Source organism: Hemicordylus capensis, chromosome 1, assembly GCF_027244095.1.
Source record: "Hemicordylus capensis ecotype Gifberg chromosome 1, rHemCap1.1.pri, whole genome shotgun sequence".
In the NCBI taxonomy this organism is placed as follows: domain Eukaryota; kingdom Metazoa; phylum Chordata; class Lepidosauria; order Squamata; family Cordylidae; genus Hemicordylus; species Hemicordylus capensis.
This window is the reverse complement of record NC_069657.1, coordinates 408,237,483-408,262,727: the sequence shown is the minus strand read 5'-3', so window position 1 is coordinate 408,262,727 and position 25,245 is coordinate 408,237,483. Positions and strand designations below refer to the sequence as shown.

Sequence of the window (25,245 nt, the reverse complement as noted above, 5' to 3'; positions counted from 1 at the left end):
AACTGTCCTACATTAACAGCACTTCTGTAAAGGGTGCGCAGCTCTGTCAATCCATGGGTCATGATTACACAAACCTTTTTTGCAGTGCACAAAAAGCATGTGCAAAAACACACAATGTGTGTGATTTATGCACTTTTCTCTATGCAAAAGTGCTTACTGTACAGAAAGTGTGTCAGGTTTGAAGCAGTCCTTAACTATGAGCAAAAGCAGTGCCTTCCATAACTGTTACCATATTGTAGGAGGCAAACATGTTTGACAAGAATTGCAGCCTCACACCCTCCATTCTAAATAAATATCAGTAGATAACAATGGATAGTTATGATGGGCAATAACAGGAATGCATGGTTAATATAAAACCCGGAACTGGATATGTGTTTTTTGGAGGGGGAAAGGATAAAGAGAATAATTTAAGAGCAAGAAATAGGCACTGGTGAAATAATATGAAAGAAAAGAATTCTATCATGTATACATTTCTTTTCTGCCTGGCGAAAAGGACAGCCTTCCACCAAGAAAATATAGCCCAATATAGTGCAGTGGCAATAAACTGTCGGATGTTATTTTGTGCAGGTTCCTAGCATGATCTTACACATGCTGCTGCAAGGTTCTGCACGACTTTCTATCCTGATCTTCTCTATGCACACGCTGAACAAGGACCTCGTGTGACTTTTGCAGCACCGTGTGCTGGCCAGCTCTTAAATTCTGAGAAGAATCCATCTCTTTCCCCCCAGTCACAACAAACATAGTAATGAAAAAGGGTGGGTTCTTCTCAGAATTCAAGAACTGGCCAGCAGGTGGCACTGAGAAAATTGTGTGGTGGTTTCTGCTCAGCATGTGTACTGTGGGTAATATCACACCAGGAAGTAGTGTAGCTGTCTGCAGCAGCATGTGTATGGGGAGTGAGATCTTGCTTAGAACTTGCGGAAAAGCTTTGAACATTCTGCAGTTCATTAATGTTTCGGGGGGTGGGGGAAGCCTTGGACTGAGTAACAGATTTGGATTTCGGAGACTTTCATCAAATGCCTGTTCCATTATGAAACTCCTTGGGTGGCTTCAGTCAAATTACCATCTCTTAAGAAAACAGCACTCTTTCCAGGATGCAGCATGTTTTATGAGTATGCCATCTTCCTATTGTGCATCTAAAATGAAAAGCCCACTTGCACCCACAGCTGAAAAAAGAAATTAAAACTATTTCATAAGAACATAAGAAGAGCCCTGCTGGGTCAGGTCCAAGGCCCATCTAGTCCCGCAGCCTGAAGTCTCTGGAGAGTTCACAAGCAGGAGATGAAGACATGTCCCTCTCCTGCTTTCCCTTTCACCCCCGCAACTGAGCCTTGCGGTTGACTATAGTCATCAAGACTAGTAGTCATTGATATGCCTGTCCTCTATGAGCCCCTATCAATGCTGGTGTCGATCACCACCTCCTGAGGCAGAGAATTCCATATATTAATTATGCACGGTGTGAAGAAGTATTTCCTTTTTCTGTCCTAAGTTCCTTGCTAATCAGTTTCATGAGATGACGTCTAGTTCTAGTTCTCCTCTCTGTCCACTATCTCCCCCACACCCTATGGTCACTGTGTTCAGTTCCACAACACCAACATCTCTCACCAGATCCTGAGCATCCACTCAGGATTAAGTCCAGGGTCTCCTTCCGTCTGGTTAATTTCATGACCAACTGTTCTAAGGCACAGTCATTTAGGGTATCTAGACATCTAGACATTAAATACATGGAGATTACATTCTTTAAAAAGCAATTAATGACTGGAGTCGTATGTGTAGGTAGGCAGCAGGTTTAGCCTCTATCCCAACAACACCCTCAAATGCACCTCTGTTGTCACCCAGAGTTGAATGGCTGACATCAATTCCCAAGGGGTGAATTAACACACTACACCTGGGGACAACATTATAGTGTGAGTAAATGGAGCCCACCACCTTGGATGATGAAGAGCCTGGCCACTAACAGGGACCACATGTGGAGAGGACAGACAATTCTCATCCTGTCAACAGCAGATCTGGGATTTCCTCCCTGAAACCAGGAGCTGGGTTTGATGGCAGGGAGGCAATACAGAGTAGGGATGTGCACGAACTGGTTCAACAGTCCCGAGTTTGGGCTGGTTAGGCAGTGGGGGAGGGTCAGGTCTACCATGTCACGCATGCACACTGACCGCTTCCAGTCCAACACTGACCAGGGCGAAAAGGAGGTATGCTGCCCCCCCCGCCAGCAATTTTGGAGACCACACTGGCAGGGGAAACATGGCAGGTGGAGGGATGAGCACCCTCCCTGCTTCTTAAATTTATATACCGCCTTGGGATTGTTTTTAATGAAAGGCAGTATATAAATTTAACAATAACTAAAAATTAAAAATAAAATAAAGGTAACAACCCACTCCCCACCCCCGAACTGGCCAAGTGCCAGTTTGTGCATATCCCTAATACAGACTGTTGCAAGCCACAATTTCTAGAGTGGGAAGGAGAAACAGTTACCTCTTTCCCAGGACCTGGAGGCTGTTTTCAGTGTGTTTTGAGTTTGAGGGAATAAAACAGGGCTGCACTTGGAAAAGTAATCTGGCCCTGCCCTCCTGATCTCCATGAGGAAGTGGATGGAAACTGTGGGAAAAGAAGTAGGGAAAGACCACAACTCTTCATTCCTCTCCCCACCACCACCCCACAGTCTGACTTTAGTTTACAAGAGTTTAGCTATTGGGTTATGATGTTTCATATTGGGTGGGTTTGCAGAACTGCCTGTAAATACTTAAAGTAGGTACAAGAGGAACTATAAGTCATAAGTGCATACTCCCATTGAGTGTGTCATCTGGATCTGGACCATATAAGTCTGGTTCCTGACCCCAATTACCCATTCCCACCTTAGATTTTACCAGCTTTCTGCACCCACATGCAACTAGGATTTGAAGTAGGCTTGACAAACCTGGTAAGATCCAAGACAGAAGCAGGTAACCGGGATCAGGAACTGGACCTGAGCAGGTTGGTTCCTCCCTGTGATATCTGGTTCCTCTTGTACCTACTTTGTAAGTACTTACAGGCAGTTGTGTGAACACATCCACTGAGTCCATGGAGAGGAGAGCTGGTCTTGTGGTAGCAAGCATGACTTGTCCCCTTAGCTAAGCAGGGTCCATCCTGGCTGTATATGAATGGGAGACTAGAATTGTGAGCACTGTAAGATATTCCCCTCAGGGGATGAAGCCCCTCAGGGAAAAGCAGAAGGTTTCAAGTTCCCTCCCTGGCTTCTCCACAATAGGGCTAAGAGAGATCCCTGCCTGCAACCTTGGAGAAGCCGCTGCCAGTCTGTGAAGACAATATTGAGTTAGATAGACCAAATGGTCTGACTCAGTATATGGCAGCTTCCTATATGCCTATGAGTCACACCATTGGTCCATCAGACTTAGTATCATCTACCCTGACTGGCAGCTACTTTTCAAGCTCTCAGACAAAGGTCTTCCCCAGTTCTGGTACCCAAGATCCTTTAATCAATGCTAGAGAATTAAACCTGGGACCTTATAATACTCAGCATGTGCTCCAAGACTTATCCAGAAAAATGGTCTTCAGACTAAACTACCTGCCAGGAATGTTGTGAGGAAGAAAAAGAGATAAGAAATGTAATGGAAAAGTAAAGGAATGAAAAGTTATTTATAATATTATAACAGCTTATTGCTGGGCAGACACTATGTTGAGGCATGTTGTTAGGCTCTAACACATATGTACCACAATCCTATATATGTTTTCTCAATTTGTCCCACTGTGTTCAAAGGGACTGTGTTTAGCACTGCAGCCTTAGTTTCTGCATAGCGTGAATGCTTGCAGGTCACAGATTTACAGAAAAATCACCCAAAGGTCAACTATAATACTCACTACTGGATATAAGTTGCCCAGCCCCTCCATTAGCTATTGGAGCTCTGCAGACTGCAAACTGGTCCCCACAGTGCATTGCATGCAGATAAGGTGGCTCACATTCTGGGCAGCGATGAAAGAATCAGAGAGAGGTCATGCAGTTCTATCCCTTCCCACATGCCACTCACAATGTTCCAAAACAAACCTTCCCCCAGATGCTGAACCATCTATTTCTTGATGATTCAAAATGATGACTCAAATTGCCCAACCTGGATCTCTGATTAAGAAATCAGCTGCTTGCAAACTTGTCACATCTCACCAAATTCAGTAGCAATGGGATGTCTTACAAGTGGTTTTAAGATTGAAGTTTCGTGTGTCAGCTAGATATCTCCCACATCTATTAACATATTGCATGCATTCAATTCCTATACTAAGATATCAAAAGAAAAATGAGGAGAAAACATTCCTACAATGCAATTGTAAACATGTTTACACAGATCAAGTCCCACTGAGTTCAATGGGACTCACTCTCCAGTGTGTTTAGGTCTGTACCCCTAGGCTAATTGTTAAGATATTATTTAGCTTGACTAGCCTGTCCAAGATTCTCATAGAGCACACAGTGTGAATATTCATGTGGGCATAACACAGCAGGTCAGACATCACTAACAAGAGCCGAACAGTTTTCCATGCCATTAATATAAGGCTAGATAAAATAGTCTGCAGCATAAAAAGAGACAACCCGACTGTTTATTCCATTTATGAGCCATTTTTGGAAGGGCTGTATAGAAATTGAATAAATAAATAAATAAATAAATAAATAATAATAATAATAATAATTATTATTATTTCTTGTTTACACAGTGAGACAGGTGTTATTGACTGGTTTGTTTTATCCAGACATCGGGTCCTTCCCAAGGACCTGGGATGGCTGAATTTTATCATCAATACTGTTGGTTATTATAGATATCGTCGCAAAATATAGGCTGTTCCCAGTAAAGCTGCTTTTTGTAATTGGCTGGTGGTGATTTCTGTGGCCCCTATGGTGTTGAGGTGCTCTTCAAGTTGTTTTGGAATTGGACCTAGGGTGCCAATTACCACTGGGATTATTTTGGTCTTTTTCTGCCACAGCCTTTCAATTTCAATTTGTAGATCTTTGTATTTTTTTATTTTTTCTATTTCTTTTTCTTCTGTTCTGCTATCCCCTGGTAATGCTATGTCGATTATTATAACTTGTTTTTCTTTCTTCTCGACTACAGTTATATCTGGTGTATTGTGTGGCAGATGTTTGTCTGTTTGTAGTCGGAAGTCTACAAAGTTTGGGCAATTTCCTTTCTGTTCAACTGGAAGCTGTTTGTTAGTTAATAAGTGTTGCATTATTTCATCTGCTATTATTCCAGTTAATAATTTGAACATGGTTGGCAGGCAGGTTATCCATCTATAATTACTCGGAACTGCACCTTTTGCTGGGTCTTTCATTATGAGATTAGTTTTCCCAGTTGTTAGCCATTGTTCAATATCACCTCCTTGCAAAATGTGATTGAACTGTTTTGATAGTTGTTTATGAAGGCTTGTTAGGTGTTTAAGCCAAAAGCCATGCAGTTCATCGTCACCTGGCGCAGTCCAATTTTTAATTTTCTTTGCTCTTTCACTTATTAATTCTGGTGTTATTATTAGATCTTGCATTTGTTGGTTACATTTTTTTGACCTCTTTCACCCAGCCTGCTTTTTTTATTATAATCTCTTGGATTGTCCCATAATTTCCCCCAGAATTGCACTGTTTCTTCTTTATTTGGTTTTTCTATGTTTCTTGCAGTTTCTCCTTCTATGTTTTGGTAGAAACATTTCTGATTCTACTGGAATTGGAGATTCTGCCTGTGTTGTGTGATTCTGGCTTCATATCTGCTAATCTTCTTTGACACTGCTGTTATTTGCTGCTTTATTATTTCCAGGACTTCTCTAATTTTCTTTGAATCTAGGTGGAATTTTTGGATCAGATACTGTTTGGTGTTTTCATTCTTCAGCTTCTTGTCTTTCATATCTTTCAATTTACTAGCATCTGATCTAAGCCTGGAGGTTTTATTTTCTAATCTAATCTTCCATTTAGGTGATGTACTGCTTTCTTTTTTGACAGGTCCACTGATCTTATATCCAAGCTCTTGTGTTGTTATTGTTGCTGCACTGTACATTAGTTGGTTTGTTTCTTGCAAATTATTGGTTGTTATTTCTGCAAGTGCAGCATTGACATTTTTTAATGCCTGAGCAAGTTGGTTTTTGGCAACTGTTTTTAGAGCTGGAAGTCGAACCCTGGTGGTTGTTTGGTTCATGTGCTCAGTTATTTTTTGCTTTAGTTCTTGTTGCTTTTCTGTTAAATAGCATTCGGGTTTTTAAGGTGAAGGCAAAGGGGCGGTTGCCTGGTTTTGATTTTGAAACAGTTCAGCAACAGTGGCATCCTCGATTTCCAACACCTCCTCCACCTGCACCTGAGCAACTTGGTGGTAATTCTTCTTCCATATCTTGAGCCTGTGTTGCTCTTTGCAGTTCTTCCAGCTCAACTTCTGTGAATATTTTATTTCTTATTATGATCTTCTCTGGTCTGCTAGCCTTTGTTCTGTTATTTCTGTATCTCGATGCTTCTCTTTCCAAATTTGGTATATTCTTTTTAAATAACCTCTTCTAGTTGGACTAGACTTGTAATATCGGATCATTATTTCCTTGTTGGCATTTTTTGTATATTTTTTTCGGTTAAGCGATGTTTCTTCCAGTTGTCACGCCCTCGATCTCCGACAGCGAGGAGGAAGGGGAAGCTGTCATCTTTCCAGGCGATGCAGGAGTGTCTGAGGGGCAGAGCCCGGCTGTCAGTATTCATGAAACAGCTGTGGATAATGACTCTGAGCAGGCACAACAACCTGAGGCAGCAGAAATTGTGAAAGACCAATCGGAAGAAGAGCTATGTAACCAACCCCCGTCGACCCCCCAACAGCGGCGTGTCACGAGACGCAGGGGTCAATTAGAGACTCTTAGGAAAAGCAAACGCCTATTGCAGAGGGCTGATAAGCCTTAAATCCCTGCCAGCTGGGAGCTCTCGTGGCGTGCACTATATATCACGTCGTCAGTCGGCTACTCCCTGATGAAAAACAACATTCGTCACTATATGTCGATAGCGTGCAGCCAAGTCCGGTCGAGACTCTGACACCAGTAACCTTGCAGTCTCCAGCCCTGGTTGCTCAACTGAAGATCCTGAGTCCTGTTGCCCACTTGCCACCAAATGTCCAGGGACTCCAGCACCTGGCACGGTCCTTGTTGACCCAGGCAACGACCGATCCGGTATAGATTTATTAAAGTTATGTCTCACCATATTGTTGATGGGAGAGGCACTCTTTGTCTGGCTCCTCTGGTGAGACCTGTCCAGTATGGTTGGACCTCTGGCATAGCTCTCACCTTCCTCAGAGCACGCAAGCCCCACAACCACGCCAAGGTAGTGCCTCACTGGGGGAATATTAATAATAATAATAATAATAATAATAATAATAATAATAATAATAATATTCCCCCAGTGAGGCACTACCTTGGCGTGGTTGTGGGGCTTGCAAAAACTCATCTCATAATGAAAGACCCAGCAAAAGGTGCAGTTCCAAGTAATTATAGACCAATAACCTGCCTGCCAACCATGTTCAAATTATTAACTGGAATAATAGCAGATGAAATAATGCAACACTTATTAACTAACAAACAGCTTCCAGTTGAACAGAAAGGAAATTGCCCAAACACCAGAGGCACAAAAGACCAGCTGCTGATTGACGAAATGATTTTAGAAAATTGCAAGTGAAAAACAACAAATCTAAGTGTTGCATGGATTGACTACAAGAAAGCCTTCGATTCATTGCCTCACACATGGATACTAAAATGTTTAGAAACAACTGGTGTCAGCAAAAACATTCAGATATTTATTTAAAAAGCAATGAGCATTTGGAGAACACAGTTAACAACCAATGGTGAGACACTTGGACAGGTTAGCATTAGAAGAGTTTTTTTCCCACAGGACTCACTATCCCCTCTGTTGTTTGTAATCGCCATGACTCCACTTTCACAAATATTAAACAAAACAGGCCTCAGATACTAAAAATCTAAAACATCAAGTCAAATAAACCATCTGCTGTACAGGGATGATCTGAAGTTGTATGGAAAGTCCCAGTCAGAAATTGAATCACTGCTAAACACTGTCCGTATATTCAGTAGTGATATAGCAGTGGAGATTGGGCTAGACAAGTGTGCTGCATTAATATGAACAGGGGAAAAATAACAAAAACAGAAGGAATAGAACTTCCCAATGGAAGCAACATCAAGAACCTGGAAGAGAAAGAACATTACAAATATTTGGGCATTCTCCAGGCTGATAATATCGCACACACTGAAGTTAAAAGAAAAATTGGAAGTGAATACATCAGGAGAGTTAGAAAAATCCTAAAGTCCAAACTTAATGGCAGGAACACCATACAAGCCATAAACACCTGGGCTATACCTGTTATCAGATACACTGCAGGAATAATAGACTGGACCCAAGCAGAGCTAGAGACGCTAGATCGTAAGACCAGGAAAATCATGACCATCAATCATGCTTTGTCTGCACCCCCGCAGTGAGGTAGCTAGGCTATACCTCCCTCGCAGCTCAGGTGAAAGAGGAATGCTGCAAGTCCATCAAACGGTAGAGTAGGAGAAAAGAGGCCTTGAAAAATATATAAAGGACAGTGAAGAAGATGCACTTAAAATGGTCAATAACGAGCAACTATTCAACACCAATGAAACAAAGCAGGCCTACAAGAAAGAACAAGTCAAGAACTGAGCAGGAAAATGGAAAAATAAGCCACTGGATGGTCAATATTTGCACAATATAAGTGGAAAATCAGACATCACCAAGACCTGGCAATGGCTTAAGAATGGCAGCTTGAAGAAAGAAACAGAGAGTTTAATACTGGCTGCACAAGAACAGGCACTAAGAACAAATGCAGTAAGAGCAAAAGTAGAAAAATCAACAAAAAACAGCAAGTGCCATCTTTGTAAAGAAGCAGATGAAACAGTGGACCACCTAATCAGCTGTTGTAAAAAGATCGCACAGACTGACTACAAACTAAGGCATGACAAGGTAGCAGGAATGATACACTGGAACATCTGCAAAAAATACAAGCTACCTGTAGCCAAAAATTGGTGGGACCATTAAATTCAAAAAGTGGTAGAAAATGAAGATGCAAAAATATTATGAGACTTCCGACTACAAACAGACAAACATCTGCCACACAATACACCAGATATAACTGTAGTCGAGAAGAAAGAAAAACAAGTTAAAATAATTGACATAGCAATACCAGGGGATAGCAGAATAGAAGAAAAAGAAATAGAAAAAATCACCAAATACAAAGATCTACAAATTGAAATTGAAAGGCTGTGGCAGAAAAAGGCCAAAATAATCCCAGTGGTAATTGGCACCCTAGGTGCAATTCCAAAACAACTTCCAAAACAACTTGAAGAGCACCTCAACACCATAGGGACCACAGAAATCACCATCAGCCAATTACAAAAAGTAGCTTTACTGGGAACAGCCTACATTCTGCGACGATATCTATAATAACAGCAACAACATTGATAAAATTCAGCCATCCCAGGTCCTTAGGAAGGACCCAATGTCGGGATAAAAAAACCCAGTCAATAACACCTGTCTCACTGTGTAAACAAGAAATATTAATAATTCAGACATGCTGATGTCTCTGCCTCTGTAGAGGGCACAAGCAATTATCTCCCCATTTCCAGAACAAGCTCACAATACTCATCCCCATCTGGCTACACAGAACCATGTACATACTGAATGGGGGCAGGGGGACCACACAATTTTTTTTCCTGAAATGGCAGCGATAGGCCTTATCACTAACTTTATTTTCCAAAGTGTTTCTTGAATGATCATCAATCTCAAACAGCTTTTAAAAATACACACATATTACCAATGTGCTTGAATCGCTCCTTAGACCTGCAACAGCTGTACTCATTTCCCCAGATTTGCTTGAGATGGGCTCTATACGTCTTTTCAAATACTGAGCCCATGCCAAACTTCCCTGTTGTCTGTATGCCAAAAGATGACTTCATATAAGAACAAAGGCTTCAGCAAGTTATTCTTCAAGAGGGACACGTTAAAGCTGCAAGCCCTCACACCACTTAATATGCAGGAATCCCAAAAGGTTAGTGGAACTACTTTACTGGAAGTAGTATAAAGTCTGATGCTGTAGGAAGCAAGAGCGCAGTTTGATGTTCAGGGCAATCACATACTTCTTAAATACAATGCTTGCCTCATTTGTCCAGAAAGCATGGGTGAGGAGGCTTTACTTTTTATACCAAAAGGTATTTTTAAAAGGCACAAAACCTACCCCCCCTTACCTCATTGTACTGAGCTTCTTTAAGTAGTTTACTGGGGGGGGGGGAACAATTCTATCACACTTTTCTTGTGTCTTACTCAAGGCAGCTTGCAGTAAAAACAATATGACACCATCAAAAGTATATTTTTAAAAAACGAACAGTTCAACAATTCAAAACTATCAGCACAAAAAGGAGAAACTCTAATTTGTGAGAGCTGTGGGCAGACCTGCTGAAACAGAAGTCTCCCCCCTGCCCTGCAATGCTGTACCCAACAGAAGGCTGCCAAAGAAGACGCCACCTGAACCTCGTGGGAAAGGGAATTCTATAAGGCAGGATAGAGATGTCTTCTCATTGCTGAGAAGGCAAAGCATGGAAGTGGCACACATAGGAAGGCCTCAGTCTCTAGCAGATCTTATACAATTGCAGATTCGTTTGGGAGAAGGTGGCCCAAATATCCCAGACCCAAGAGACACAGGCACAAGTTTAAAAGTGATCACCAAATTGCATCCAGTAATAAGCTGGCAAAGTGGGGAAATGACTTGATTAGCAAGCCAGAGGTTGCCGGTTTGAATCCCCGCTGGTATGTTCCCCAGACTATGGGAAACACCTATATGGGGCAGCAGCAATATAGGAAGGTGCTGAAAGGCATCATCTCATACTGCATGGGAGATGGCAATGGTAACCCCCTTCTGTATTCTACCAAAGACCACCACAGGGCTCTGTGGTTGCCAGGAGTCGACAATGACTTGACGGCATACTTTACCTTTAATAAACTGGCAACCAGAAAGAGAACTACTATGATGTAGCTGAAGATATACACAGCTGAAGAACCCTTAGAGCTGCATTCTGCATTAAAGTAAAGTGTGCCATCAAGTCGATTTTGACTCCTGGCGTCCACAGAGCCCTGTGGTTTTCTTTGGTAGAATACAGGAGGGGTTTACCATTGCCTCCTCCCATGCAGTATGAGATGATGCCTTTCAGCATCTTCCTATATCGCTGCTGCCCAATATAGTGCCAGAGAGGATTCTAACTGGCAACTTTCTACTTGTTAGTCAAGCATTTCCCCACTGTGCCACTTAAGGTGGCCTGCATTAGCTGCCATTTATAGGAGGCAAAGTTTACTCTTTGCCTCACCTTTGCATCTCTGCTTTATAGATGAATAGGCAAGCCAGTGCTTAACAGCTAAGGATTGCGCCGGACATCTAGTTTGGCTCAAGTCTCTACAATTAGAACTCAGCTGACAGGCTAAGCAACCTTATGAGCCAAAGCAATACAAAGCAGGTCCAAATTCAACATAGCAGAAGGTTAAGAAAAATATTCACTCAAAGCAAGACATCTGAATAATATTTATTCTACCCAGGAGTAAAGAAAATTTGTCAGTTATATAAAGTATTGGGAATTAAATCCAAATCAGAGTCATGCAAGTCTACAGATACAGACATTTTTGGACATACTAAAGTTCTAAGTATTTAATATCAGTCTTTTTGAATAAAAGGTCTTCAAAAACTAAAACTTTATATATTTTATCTGAACCATACCAGCAAATTTGGATGAAAAGTGGAAGGATTTAACTCAATGGTAGTTTTGAAGTTCATTTAAGGCTGCAAATGTATGTAGAATTATTTGGGAATATGTCCCATGGAACTACAGTGGGAATCGTTTCAGACTAAGCATGCATTTGACTGAGCAGTATATTAGATATGAATTACAGTATCTGGGTTATTCTATAAATAACTTATTCATTCATTCATTCATTCATTGCGTTTGTATACCGCCCAAAATGCAAGTCTCTAGGCAGTTTACAACAAAACAATAAAAACAACAGATGAAAAGATTAAAATATTACAACAATTAAAATTTAAAACGTTACAACTATTAAAAACACAATTAAAACAATATCTAATTAAAAGCCTGGGTGAACAAATGCGTCCTGACTGCCTTTTAAAAAGTTGTAAGAGATGGGGAGGCTCTTATTTCAGCAAGAAGTGTGTTCCAAAGCCTCGGGGCAGCAACAGAGAAGTCCTGTCTTCAAGTAGCCACCAGATGAGCTGGTGGCAACTGCAGACAAACCTCTCCAGATGATCTCAATGGGCGGTGTGGTTCACAGCGAAGAAGGCATTGTTTTAAACACCCAGGGCCCAAGCTGTTTAGGGTCTATAAGTTTTAGGGTCTATAATCCAAACCTTTTATTTTGCCCGGAAACCTATTGGCAACCAGTGTAGATCTTTTAAGATAGGAGTGTTTTGGCAGAGGCGTAACTATAGGGGGGGCAGGGGGGGGCACGTGCCCCGGGCGCCATCTTTTCTGGTCACGTGGGGGGCGCCGCCATGACAAAAAAATTTCTTTTTAATTTTTTTTAAATTTTTTTTGTTAATACAAATGTTTCCTGCTCAGTGCAGCAGCGCTGCAGCAGTCAAGGGAGCGCGTTGGCGCCCCCTCCCCCATGAACGGTCCCTTCCGCGCCGCCCGCGCCCCCCCCCCATTGCTTTGCTGGTGCCTGGCGGCCAGTCAGTGGCCTGGCTTGGCGGCGGCGGCGGGCGCTTGTGAGGAAAAACCTAAGTATAATGTAGTATGTTGGGGGGCGCGGGGGCGCCATTTCAGTGCTTGCCCCGGGCGCCGTTTTCCCTAGTTACGCCTCTGTGTTTTGGTCTCTCTGAGAGGACCCAGAGACCAACCTGGCTGTCATATTCTGGACCAACTGCAGTTTCTGGACTACATACAAAGGCAGCCCCACATAGAGTGCACTGCAGTAATCAAGTCTGGAGGTGACCAGCAGATGTACTACTGTTCTGAGGTCATTTATATCAAGGAATGGGCGCAGCTGGCATATCAGCTGAAGCTGATAGAAGGTACCTCTGGCCACTGCCTCAACCTGGGACACCAGGGAGAGGTTTGTGTCCAGAAGCACCCCCAGACTGCGTACCTGTTCCTTCTGGGGAAGTGTGACCACATCCAGAACTGGCAGATCAAAATTGTCTCCTGAGTTCCAACGCCACACAATAAGTACCTCCATCTTATCTAGATTCAGCCTCAGTTTGTTACCTCTCATCCAGCCCATCACTGCCTTCAGGCAGGCTTTTAGGGAGGTTATACCTTCTCCTGATGATGCTGACATGGAGAAAAAGATTTGGGTGTCATCAGCATACTGATAACACCCTGCACCAAACCTCTCCCAGTGGTTTCATGTAGATGTTAAACAACATCAAAGACAATGTGGACACCATACCAAAGTTCAGTTTTTGAAGAACAGTCCCTGAGGGACACCATATGGAATCTGTTCGAGAGGTAAGAATGGAACCACTGCAAAGCAGTGCCTCCCACCCCCAACCCTCTCAGACACTCCAGAAGGATACTATGGCCAATAGTATCAAAAGCTGCCGAAAGGTCCAAAAAACCCCAACAGAATCACACTTCCTCTGTCAATTCCCAATTGGAGATCATCCATCAGGCTGACCAAGGCAGTCTCCACCCCATAGCCCACCTGAAAGTCGGTCTGAAATGGGTCTAGATAATCAGTTTCATCCAAGACTGCCTGGAGTTGGGAGGCCACCACCCTCTCAATTACCTTGCCTTATATAAATATTCGTTGTTTGTTTGTACCCTGTAGGGAGAAGCCTGGACCAGACTAAACCACCAGCCTCCCCCAACCAAGTCTCTGTAATATTACATACCAGGTCTGCCCCTTCATCCAGAATCAAATCATAGATGGTTTCAGACTTATTCTGGACAGATCTGGCATTACAGAAGAGCAAGGTGAGGGTCTGTGGGAGGTTGGAACTGTTCCCCAAGGTCAAAGAGCTGGCAGGACAGCTGGAAGGGGAAACAGCTAATAAATTTCTGACTTCCCTTCCCCTGTAATGACTCGCTGACCTGCCAACTTTACTTCTTCTGTTCCCTAACACCACTGGAATAGCCACACAGTCAGTGGACACACCTGCTCTCCCCATCCCCAGACATTTCTCTCCATTAGGGTGATTGTTGTGAAGACAAAAATACACCCTTTTTTACTGCTTGGGACAGGGGTGTAACAAGGCTGGAGTGGGCCCAGAGACAAAATTTTTAAATAGGCCCCTCGCTGATACACATACACATACATACACACTTCACAATATATAGTCATGTGACTTGCCTCATGTGACTTGCCTCTGGGGGGCCCTAGGCAGCCGCCACCCCTTGCCTAATAGTAGTTACGCCCCTGCCTTGGGAAGAAGGCTGGGATACAAATAAAACAAAACTGTAAAAGGTTACTCTTCAGCATAAGTGTTGCAATATGAATCTTCATAATGTTTCTGTTTCAAACACAACTTTAGAAGCAGAATTTTTATGGGTATCACAGCAAACATTTGATGCAATTCTATTTACAGTACTCTTGCCATGGGTAAATAATTGGTGAGTGTGACAGAGAATGGGGAATTCTAGCCAGGAAAGCACTAGAATGGTATATCAGCATTTTGGACTTCTTCCAGAGAAATGTATGTTTCTGTTTCTCTACATCGTTGCATTATTTGTTCATTCTTATCTGCAAAATGGTAAAGCTGTAAGGATGAAAGGATTGTAGGTCACTATGTATAGTGCAAGTGCTATGAGTTACTAGTAGTAATATGATTACTAGTGATAATAAATTACTAGCAATAATTGTAACTAGGAATGACTAACAGTTCCTTTTGGACTGTTAAAAAGTTCAGAAAGGAATATATAAAATCATGACATTTAGTTTAAAAGGAGCAACTAAAAACAAAACTCTTCTACCATTTGCATGTCACACAATTTCCTTCCCAAATAAAGTTAAATTTCCTGAAAATGATATTCCTGGTAATGATATCCTTGTAATAAGGGCATAATCACATACTACAGAGAAAGCAAAACTGAGATTGCAAAGAGTTTTCCAGAAGCGAAGAGCAAGCAGGCGTTGCTCTGAAATGCCCTTTCACTGAGCAGACGTGTGTGCAAGAAGACACGTAATTTCAGGACCAACAAGATGGGCACTGGCTTTCGGGAAGGTGACTTTTCCAGACACAGAATCCCAGGCTTCGGGAGGGTTGTCTGCAACATACCGCAATGCTTGCGGGAAGGGACGGCTTGAACGTGCCCCGGCGCACATGCACGAAGCCGCCTCCCCCCCCCCCCGCCGCCCGCACGTCCATTTCCACCCGCAGGCCTCCTGTCACTATGCAGAGCGGATAAGCTCCCCACACACAACATGGACACAGGCAGCATCGCCTTGCATTGGCAGAAACTTCCTCCGCCCCGTCTTCTCATTGGAGCAGGCACGAAGCCCACGGGCCAAGCACGCTCCCCGTGAGCGACAGTCTCTGCTCTCGCGCTAATCCAGGCTAACATTCTGCCAGAGGGAGGTGGCGGCGGCTTCGGAGGAGCCAATAGGAGCCGGCAAGGGGCGGAGCTTGCTGCCGGGCCTCAAGTCCAGGGGCCCGCGAATTGGTAAACAAGCTCCGCACCTCGTGGTGCCACGGGGTGGTTGCTGCGGAGGCAAGCGGAGCAGGGAGCGGCAACGGGGCATACGCTGTGTGGGGTGAGGTAAGTCTAGCCAGGCCTCCCGCGGAGCCGCCGTGCGGTACGTGCCCTGCGCAGAGAGGCTCGGAAAAGTCCACGGGAGCGTGTTAGGGAGCGTGTCTTTCACGGGGAAGATGGTGTCCTGCAATCTGACTCGGGTGCAAGGCGGGGCTGGGGCAAAGCGGTCTCTCGCTCCAGGATTAGACGAAGTGTTTGCATGGTGGGAAAAGGAAATGCCTTCTCCTTCGGTGCAGCGCGACTGAAGCGCATGCAGAAGAGAGGAGAAGCGGTGGGTGTCTCTTTGGTTGTGGGAATGCGGCAGTGTCCAAGTGAATGGGGAGGAAGGAAGCGAGGGGCAACACTCATTTTCATCTAAACAACCACAGTTCTTGTTGGTCGCTTTGGTGAGTGTGCCCCCCCCTTCCTCCTGACGGATATACAAGTGAAAGGGTTGAGTCTTGGGGCCCCCCATTTGGCTGCTAAGAGGGAAACGGTGCAAAGCAGGTCCTCGGGATTGCTTGGACGCTGCTTATCTTTTGGTTCTTTATCTTCTTCTGTTCTGCCAGAGGGGCACGTTCGGAATCGAAGTATGATAAGGGTGGGGCGGTTTTCGATGGGTGGAGAGCGAGGATTAGGACGACCATTTAATGCTTGTAGAGACGGACTCGGGGACGTGACTGTCATTTCGGTTTATTTAACGCGGAGTGAGAAGGTGATGGATTGCCGGGGAAGCCGATTTTGGAGTGCTGAAGCTGGGCAGAAAGGGGCGTGGGGGCGTGGCTGTCCTCTGTGCTGTCTTCTCATCTCCGCTGTAGCAGCAGCAGCTGCAGTTATAGGTCTCGGTGCTCCGTGCCTTGTATTGGTGAACGTCTATTAGCTCGAGCTAGCTGCCTCCCTCTCCCTTCGCCACCTCCCCCGGCTGCTAGATTTTAGGCTGCTGCCTTCAGTTGTTAACATTCTTGTATATCTGACCCACACTGGCAGTCAGAGGGAGGAACACAATGAAAAACCCTGTTTAGCATCGTGATAACCACGGAAGCTCCTGGAAACTCGTCTGTAGGAACAAAGGAGGGAAAACTCATTTTTGCTTTTAATGAATTCTTTGTGGATAAAATCTCTCGTATTTGGGCCAGCTTCGACGGCTTCGATTCAGACACCCCCCCCTCCCATTATTGTAGAGTCTAATGCAGGGTTGTCCAGCAACTCCTCTTTTGTTGTTTTGGCTGGATCAGTTTCAGTTTGTGACTCCTGATTATGTTGGGTGAGTTGCTTGGAACAGTGATGCCTACCACCTGTTCTCTTGAACTTATCTGATATGGCTTATATTATCCGATATGGCTTATATTATCTGTTGGGGGTTGTTGTAGAGGGCCGGGTAGATATAAATGGATGCCTTCCTGTCTTAAGGAGGCAATGATTAGACCTCTGCTTGAAGAAGCCTGTATTAGATCCCTCAGAGTTAAGCAACTATAAGTCTGTCTCCAACCTTCCATGGTTGGGCAAGGTAACTGAAAAGGTGGTGGCCTCCCAGCTCCAGACAGTCTTGGAGGAAACTGATTATCTCGACCCATTTCACGCTGGCTCCGTACTGTCTCCAATGCTCTTTAATCTATTTGAAACCACTGGAATAGATCATCAGGAAATTTGGTTCAGGATCTTATCGGTATGCTGATGACACCCATATCTATTTCTCCATGTCAACATCATCAGGAGAAGATATAACCTCCCTAAATGCCTGCATTGAGGCTGTGATAGGCTGGATGAGGGATAACAAACTGAGACGGAAGTACTTATCGTGTGGAGTTGGAACTTGGGAGACAGTTTAGATTTGTCAGTTCTGGATAGGGTCACACTTCCCCAGAAGGAACAGGTATGCAGTCTGGGAGCGTTTCTGGATCCAAATCTCTCCCTGGTGTCTCAGGTTGAGGCATTGGTCAGAGATGCTTTCTATCAGCTTCGGCTGATATGCCAGTTGTTTCCATTTCTTGAGATAAACAACCTCAGAACAGTGGTACATATGGTGGTAAGCTCCAGACCTGACTATTGCAATGCACTCTATTTGGAGCAGCCTTTGTATGTAGTCTGGAAACTGCAGTTGGTACAGAATGTGGCAGCAAGTTTGGTCTCCAGGTCATCTCCAAGAGACCACATTATTCTTATATTAAAAGAACTACACTAGATACCAAAAGGTTCCGGACAAAATATAAGGCACTAAACAAGCCCTAAACAACTTAGGCCCTGTGTATTTGAGAGAATGTTGTCTTCACTATGAGCCCCATCACCTATTGAGATCATCTGGAGAGGTTTGTCTGCAGTTGCCACCAGATCCCAGGTGGCTACCAGAGATGTGAACGGACTAGTTTGTGTACTCCTGGGAGGCGGGGTTTTTCCCCCGTAACATGCAGGAAGGGTGCCCTTATCTTCCTTGCCACTTCCCCCTGCTGGCGCTCTCCCCGAAACCGCTCGTGCAGGACTGCAGCATACCTCCTTGCAGGCCTGGTCATTGTTATACCAGAAGTGGCTGGCAATACACATGTGTTGGCCACTTCTGGTACAATGCTGACCGGGCCTGCAAGGACATATGCTGCAGCCCTGTGCCAGCGGTTTTGGGGAGAGTGACGGTGGGAGGAAAGCGACGGGGCTAGGTAAGGGTACCCTCCCTGCTCCTTAAAGGATCCCCCCCTCCCCGCTGCCTCTGACCTGGCTCGAATGCAGGACTCTTGAACTGGTTCGCCGCTCCATAAAAGGAGCGCTGGACCGGTTTGTGCACATCCCTAGTGGCTACACAAGGACGGGCCTTCTCTATTGCCAGCCTGAGACTCTGGAACACACTCCCTGTTGAAATAAGAGCCTCCCTATCTCTAACAACTTCTAGAAAGTCTATAAAGACCCATCCTTTCACCCAAGTTTGTAACTGGATGTGTTTTAAAATTGTTTTAAGGCCTTAATTCCTGTTTTAATTTGTTTTATGTTGATGTAAACTGCCCAGACACAGAAGTGTGGGGTCGTGTACAAACATACATACATACAAGATCTTATTTTTTTACATTTATATATCCCGCTCTTCCTCCAAGGAACTCAGAGTGGTCTACTACATACTTGAGTTTCTCTTTCACAACAACCCTGTGAAGTAGGTTAGGCTGAGAGAGAAGTGACTGGCCCAGAGTCACCCAGCTAGTTTCCTGGCTGAATGGGAATTTGAACTCGGGTCTGCCCGGTCCTAGTCAAGCACTCTAACCATAGGCACCAAGCAGTAGAGGTTAATAAATGGGGAAGGTAGATTGAAGTCTTCTTCCAGAAACATTATGTTGGTCTTTAGAAGCCTTGTGCTATGTGACAGGTGATACAAAAAGTCACAGTTCTCCCCTTAAACAAATGGAATCATTCTCCTCCTCCTTAATGCCACCTTCCCCACTCTTTATCTTCTCCAATTTTCTCTTTCAGTTATTCTTAAAATATGCATGTTAAGACACTTAGGTGTGCTTGTAATGTTCTGCCACCAGACTTCTGTGTGCAAAAATGCCTGGGTTAGAGCCTTTAGATTATATGGGCTATGCTGAAAGCGGTAAGTCAATCCTCTTTCTAGTCTGCCTAATTACCCTTGGCTTGCTCCTGAGGTTACCTGGCTCTGTACCATTGACCCAGAGTTGCTGGCGTGTCATTTTGATATGAGCTGCATCAATGAGAAGGGGGTGGGGTTCTTTTGACAAAATCTTTGCTGTTATGAAAAGAGCCTCCTTCATTTTAAAAAGAGAACTGGATGCATTAGTGCTGGCATGGTATCATTTAAATCATTGCATTAGGAAGAGGTGGATAGCAAGGCATATCTCCCCTGCCACTGTATTACTAGTGACAAAAAAGGTCGCTTGAACATTGAACCTTTTAAATGGGTGATGTCAGTGTTTGCTTAGCACATACGCAGTTTGGGCTGTGGCTTCTATCCATTGCCTGATCTACACAGTGTGTCTGCTTCTATTAAAGCCTGGGTGTACAGCTCTTCCTTCCTGTGATTAGGACTGATGTGAATCTCAAAAGGCCATGATACAGATTTCTACATGTTGACCAAAGTTAGGACGGCCTTGTAAGCATTCACTTAATATTGGACTTGCTTGGTAGTCCTCTTTCTGCAAATTCTAGATTTGTCCCTCAAGGAGGTTAAAGGGCCAGCAAGGGCAAGTTCGGGCACTGATCGTCCTGAAGGGTTGCAAATTTTCATTTAGTCACGGATTTGTAATAGTTTTCAGAACTGTGCTTTGAACAGCCTTGCAAACAAGTCCACATAAGTGACTAGTCAGTGTTCTAAGCATGCCTGTCCACAGTGCCTATGTTGGTTCTTTGTGGCATATGAAGGAAAATAATAATAATCCTCTAACAAAAGCTTCCTTTTCTTCCACTTGCATGAAAGTGATTCCTACTTGCCACAGAGGACTAGGTGAGAGCCTGTTTGCCAGTCTGGCTTTGATATTTTGAGGTGGAGAGATGCAAAGACACATGCCTTCTAATTAGAGGTGCTTCTCTGACTGCTCTCACCTTCAGAGATTAGATGGGTGGTGATTGAGGAGATGAGCTATTCATTGGTGCCATCCCGTCTTTTGAATGTCTTCTCCAGATAAAATCATGAAGCACCTGTGTTATTTTTGTTTTGTTACCAGACAGTGTTCCTGCTAACAGGGATTCCCAGATGTTGTTGACTACAACTCCCAGAATCTACTGCTGCGATGGCTTTTGCTTGTGGGTTCAGGGAGTTGTATTCAACAACATTTGGGAGTCCCTGTTAGAGGGAACACTTGTACCAGAATAAGGCAATTCAGTTCACCAATAATTGAATTATTCTGCAGTTTTACTGGATTCATTGGCTTTACTGATTATGATTTTATCAACACTTTGCTCCTTATGTATGTGTTGTGCCATTGAGTCAGTGTCGACTCCTGGTGACCACAGAGCCCTGTGGTTGTCTTTGGTAGAATACAGGAGGGATTAACCATTGCTAGCTCCCGCACAATATGAGCTGATGCCTTTCAGCATCTTGCTATACCGCTGCTGCCTGATATAGGTGTTTCCCATAGTTAGCTAGATTTAATTCTTTAAAATTGTTACATATCTTTACATAAACCACTTTGAGACCTTCTTCATTGAAAAACGGTACATACGTAGTAGTAGTAAACTTTTGATTTAGCATTTGTAACTTTTATTGCAATTGAAATGTGGCCTATAGTAGGGCTTGACAAATTCTAGGCACCAGGAAGCTGCAGTGCCTAGACTAGGATATTCAGAGGTAGAGCTATTTAATAAAATATTTATTTGTCCCAGGCAACTCTGTCTCTGTTCTAAATATGTTACTTGTAAAGGGGATAAAGCCCCTTTATCCTTGCCCTCAACAATGTCTGTCATCAAGTCCAGTAGCTTTGTCAAGTGGTCCAGTAACTTTGCAAGTGTCGGTGACTCTTACATTTTTGGGCTGCTCCTAGATTCAAATAAAACTTGGTATAGATTTTTGGGAGAAATAACTCTGTGTCAGCTGCATGAGCTTTCCCTAAGCAACTACATATTGGATGCCTGAGATGGCTGGAGATGCTAGTATGTGAGTGCTTTGTGTGTGTACTCAGGGGTTGAGCTACAGTGGAAAGTAAATCAAGTTAATGGAAATGCAAAATACTATAGCTTGCTAGCTGGGGTGCTAAGTATGAATGCTGTAGGTTATCTAGCCCCTTGCTAGAACATTAATTTCTAGTGTAATTTTATTATGAATTTCTCTCTCTCAGTAGATAACAAAAATTTGTTATAGAATGAAATGGCAGCTGCCATTTATCTTTTCTTAAACTGAAATATTTTTAGACTTGCAATCTGCCTTGGAAAGGCTGTGCTTAATATATGCACACATGCACATAAAACAAAAACGTTTAAAAACGGACAGTTCAAACTGCAGTGCTAAAATCTTCCTTGTTGTTCAGTAACTAATAGCTTTCCTGAACAAAAATGGCCTTGTATAGTTGGAATTTGCTGAGGCTTTGACACATGCCAGGACAAAAGAGCCCCAGAACTGGGGAACAAACCTCAGGAATACATCTTTGTGTGCCATTTGTTGCATGGAGGCATGTTTAAGAGGGAGCTCTTGGTTTATTTTGGGCTACTTCAGTCTTGTTTGCATTCAGATTCAGTTGGCCTGCCTCAATGCATTTTCTCAGTGGCCGGACGCCAAAGTTTGACTCACTTATATATTACTGGTTAAAGCCTTACATCTGAAATTTTTTCTGGACAGCAAGACCCAAATCAGATGAAAACTACACCATTATCAGCATCTTGGAATTCTAGAGTAGGGCTTGACAAATCCCAGGCATCAGGGAGCCAAGGTGCCTAGAAATTTAACCATGGCACTTAGATTAGGATATTCAGAGGCAGAGTTATTTAATAAAATCTTTATTTGTGCCAGGCAGCCCTGTTCTAAGTATGTTGCTTGTAAAGAGGATAAAGAGAAGCCCATTTACCTTCCACCTTCACAATGCAAGTCAATAAGTCCAACAATTTTGTCAAGTGTCCATTGTCTGGTTCCTAAATTTTCAATCTGACAGCTAGATCCAAAGAAAATTTATCGAGCCCTACTAGAAAATGCACTTTTGCCATTCACATTAATAAAATTTATTGTAATAAAAGTATAAGACTTCATTATTGTATGTAGATGTTGTTGTTTCAGCTTTTCTGTGACATCTTTCTGGCTGTACTTCTCTATTCAGTATCATCTTCCTGGAAAATTGCTTGTACTCAGCCTTTTTTTTGCTCCCAGAAAGAAGCCAGACCTTGTTTGTTAGTCTTCTGATCCCACAAGAACAGACTTATGTTAAAGTAATCAGATCCAGGAATTAAATACTTGCTTTATTTGCGTTTTCAAATTCGATTAATTTATTAACTGTAACAGCTAAATGGAACCTCCATATTCAGAGGCAGTTTACTTGTGAATACTAGGTGCTGGGTTTGAAAAGGGGAAGGCCTGAGTTTTGAGTGTCACCTGGCCAGCTGCTGTTGGATTCAGAATGCTGGACTAGAATAGACCTTGGTTTCATACAGCAAGGCAATCTGTAAGTATTAATTGAAAATAATAGTGGGCCCCACACATTTTGGGAGGCAAAGAGTTGTTTGTGTCAGTAATAAGAAACAACATTGTGGATTGAGACTACTTGTCCTTGATCTAATAGGCTTTACAGTTGCTCCTGTTTCTTTACAGATCAGTTTAATCACAGCTGATAGAGCTACCATTACCAGCTCTAATTGGCACAAACAACTTGAATGGTCTCTGAGTTGCTAGCATTGAGATCAGTAACCCTCATGACCTTGAAATTTAGATAAATTGTTACAAATATGTTTTATCTTGTGCTCTTTAGGTACATGAGTAAAAAAAAAGATGACCTTGACTTTTATGTTAAAAAGAAAAAATGGATAGGGTGTCACTTGTTTAAAATAAAGTTTAAAAAAAATATTTGCATGACTAAAAATAGTTGTTCTTGAATCTTTACAGCAATGAGAGGGTTGTTTTTTTTTTACCCACTCTTCTCCCAAATAGACATCTTATAAGCAGGTGGTTTTGGGATATTATTTCATACCATACTTGACAGATTGTAGAGCTTGGGTTATTCCCCCCCCTTCACTATTTTAGTTCTTGTTGTTGAGGACTGTAGAGAATGAAGATGAAAATGTGGAAGAGCCCCCCCGCCCGCATTTTGCTGACTACTAGACTTATTCCTATACAAATCTGTTTTGTGATTTACCTGATTTATAAATTATATCTGATTTACTTATTTTGATTTGTAGTAGAAAATATCTAGTAGTTGTGCCATAAATATAGATGTGCATCAAATGCTCACTTTGTATCAATGATGCTTCTATTGCTGTCTAAATGCTTTGCAGTCACTTGTCAGCTGTAATTGCACTCCATCAATTGTGCAACACCTTTGCTTACATTTTACTATTGGAAACTAATCAATATAAAGAACAGCTGTCGTCTCATTAGGCTCTAATGCTATTGCAGGGAGCGGTACCACTATTGCAGTGGTAGGTAGGTGAGTATCAACCCCCTGGACAGGAGAATTGATTCCCTCCTAGTTCCAAAGGTCTACTTTGTACCAGATATGACATTGAGAGAAGTTGCCCAAGGACAACTAGTCCAATAGCTGAGGGGTATTAAACTGGGGACATTTTGGTGTGCAGCTCATAGTACAGGATAGTGGCTGTTTGTTAATTGTCTGGCGATGAGGCACAAGGTTTACTAGAGTGGCTAAACCTGACTCTCATCCTAACAACTTTGTTTCCTGTTCACTTTTATGAATGCTCCAAGACCAGGTCAAAATGTGTACAAACAAATATGAGAAATGCAGAAGTACTTATTCAAGTCAATGTTTAAAATGCAAAATCTCATTAAAACATTCCTCCAAACCCATGAATTATCAGAAGTAATATGTACATGTTTTATATAACAAATGTTGAAATAATAAATAAGACTTGATGTTTGTACAGTAAGCACAAAATGATAAATTCTTTGCCAGATGTGTTTCAGCTTATTCCAAGTGTTCCTTAACTGATTGAATACATCAGTTCCAGAACTAAAGTCTACAAACAAACTTTTACAAATCCCCAAAACAAAATATTCTGAATCACTGTCACTCTGCAGCAGGTTAATGCCTCAGTTGCAGAATACACTGACACACCATTTTCAAGGTAAAATCAAAGTTCTGCCAAACAGTGCATGTTGTCTCCTTCAAATCTCATGTTCACTTTTCTTCAGGACCCCACAGGCTTTGGCAGCCCACCAAAATGCTGTGTTTGACACAACAGAAGGGTATTGTCCCTGACATAACTCTAGTGATCAGCCTCACCTCCCGCTAAAGAGTTAACAGGGAGTGAACCCTTGTCTTGACGGACATGCTGGTGAACTCCAGGGCAGCCAATCAGTACACCAGGTGGGTGGGACCTAGAGAGTGGTTGCTTGGAATTCTGGGAACAAGAAGGGTGGTCTTTGTTGAAGAGAAGTCCGTGTGGAAAGGCTTAGAGAGGGCCAATGGAGTTTTGCTCCCTCATGATCTAAACCAGCATGGAGGTTTCTCTCATGGAATAACTCTGTAGATCCTTTAAAAAAAAAAAGATTACAGGAAGCTTGATTCTCATTGGGAACTGGATGAGTTCAAGGAGAAGGGAATTCAGCATAGGGAATAGTTTGTTTAGTCAGACTGTGTATTAGGAACTTATTTCTTTGTATTTGTGTGCTTTTGCATATTCCAGATAGGAAAAAGGAAAGATTGTGCTATCGTGTCAGTGTTGACTGATGGCGACCACAGAGCCATGTGGTTTTCTTGGTAGAATACAGGAGTGGTTTACCATTGCATTCTCCCATGCAGTATTGAGATGATTCCTTTGAGCATTTTCCTATATCGCTGCTGACTGATATAGGAGATATTCCTGATACTGGTTCTGTTGTTTACCTGCAGCGTAATTGAAATAAGAAAC

At 43.0% G+C, this 25,245-nt stretch overlaps 1 protein-coding gene across 2 annotated transcripts in view; it reads left to right on the top strand.

Moving 5' to 3' along the window:
• The first annotated feature begins 15,600 nt into the window (after nucleotides 1-15,600).
• COQ8A (coenzyme Q8A) overlaps nucleotides 15,601-25,245 on the top strand; it is an 87,601-nt gene continuing 77,956 nt past the window's right edge. Inside the window, exon 1 of one of the 2 annotated variants that reach the window (XM_053307063.1) lies at nucleotides 15,601-15,777. Coding sequence is in view for 1 of the 2 variants with exons in the window: in XM_053307055.1 (XP_053163030.1) it covers nucleotides 15,971-16,042 (72 nt within the window). In the remaining variant the exon portion in view is untranslated. Of the gene's footprint in view, nucleotides 15,778-15,888; nucleotides 16,043-25,245 lie in introns of those variants that run through there. The other variant, XM_053307055.1, reaches the window with a different exon arrangement.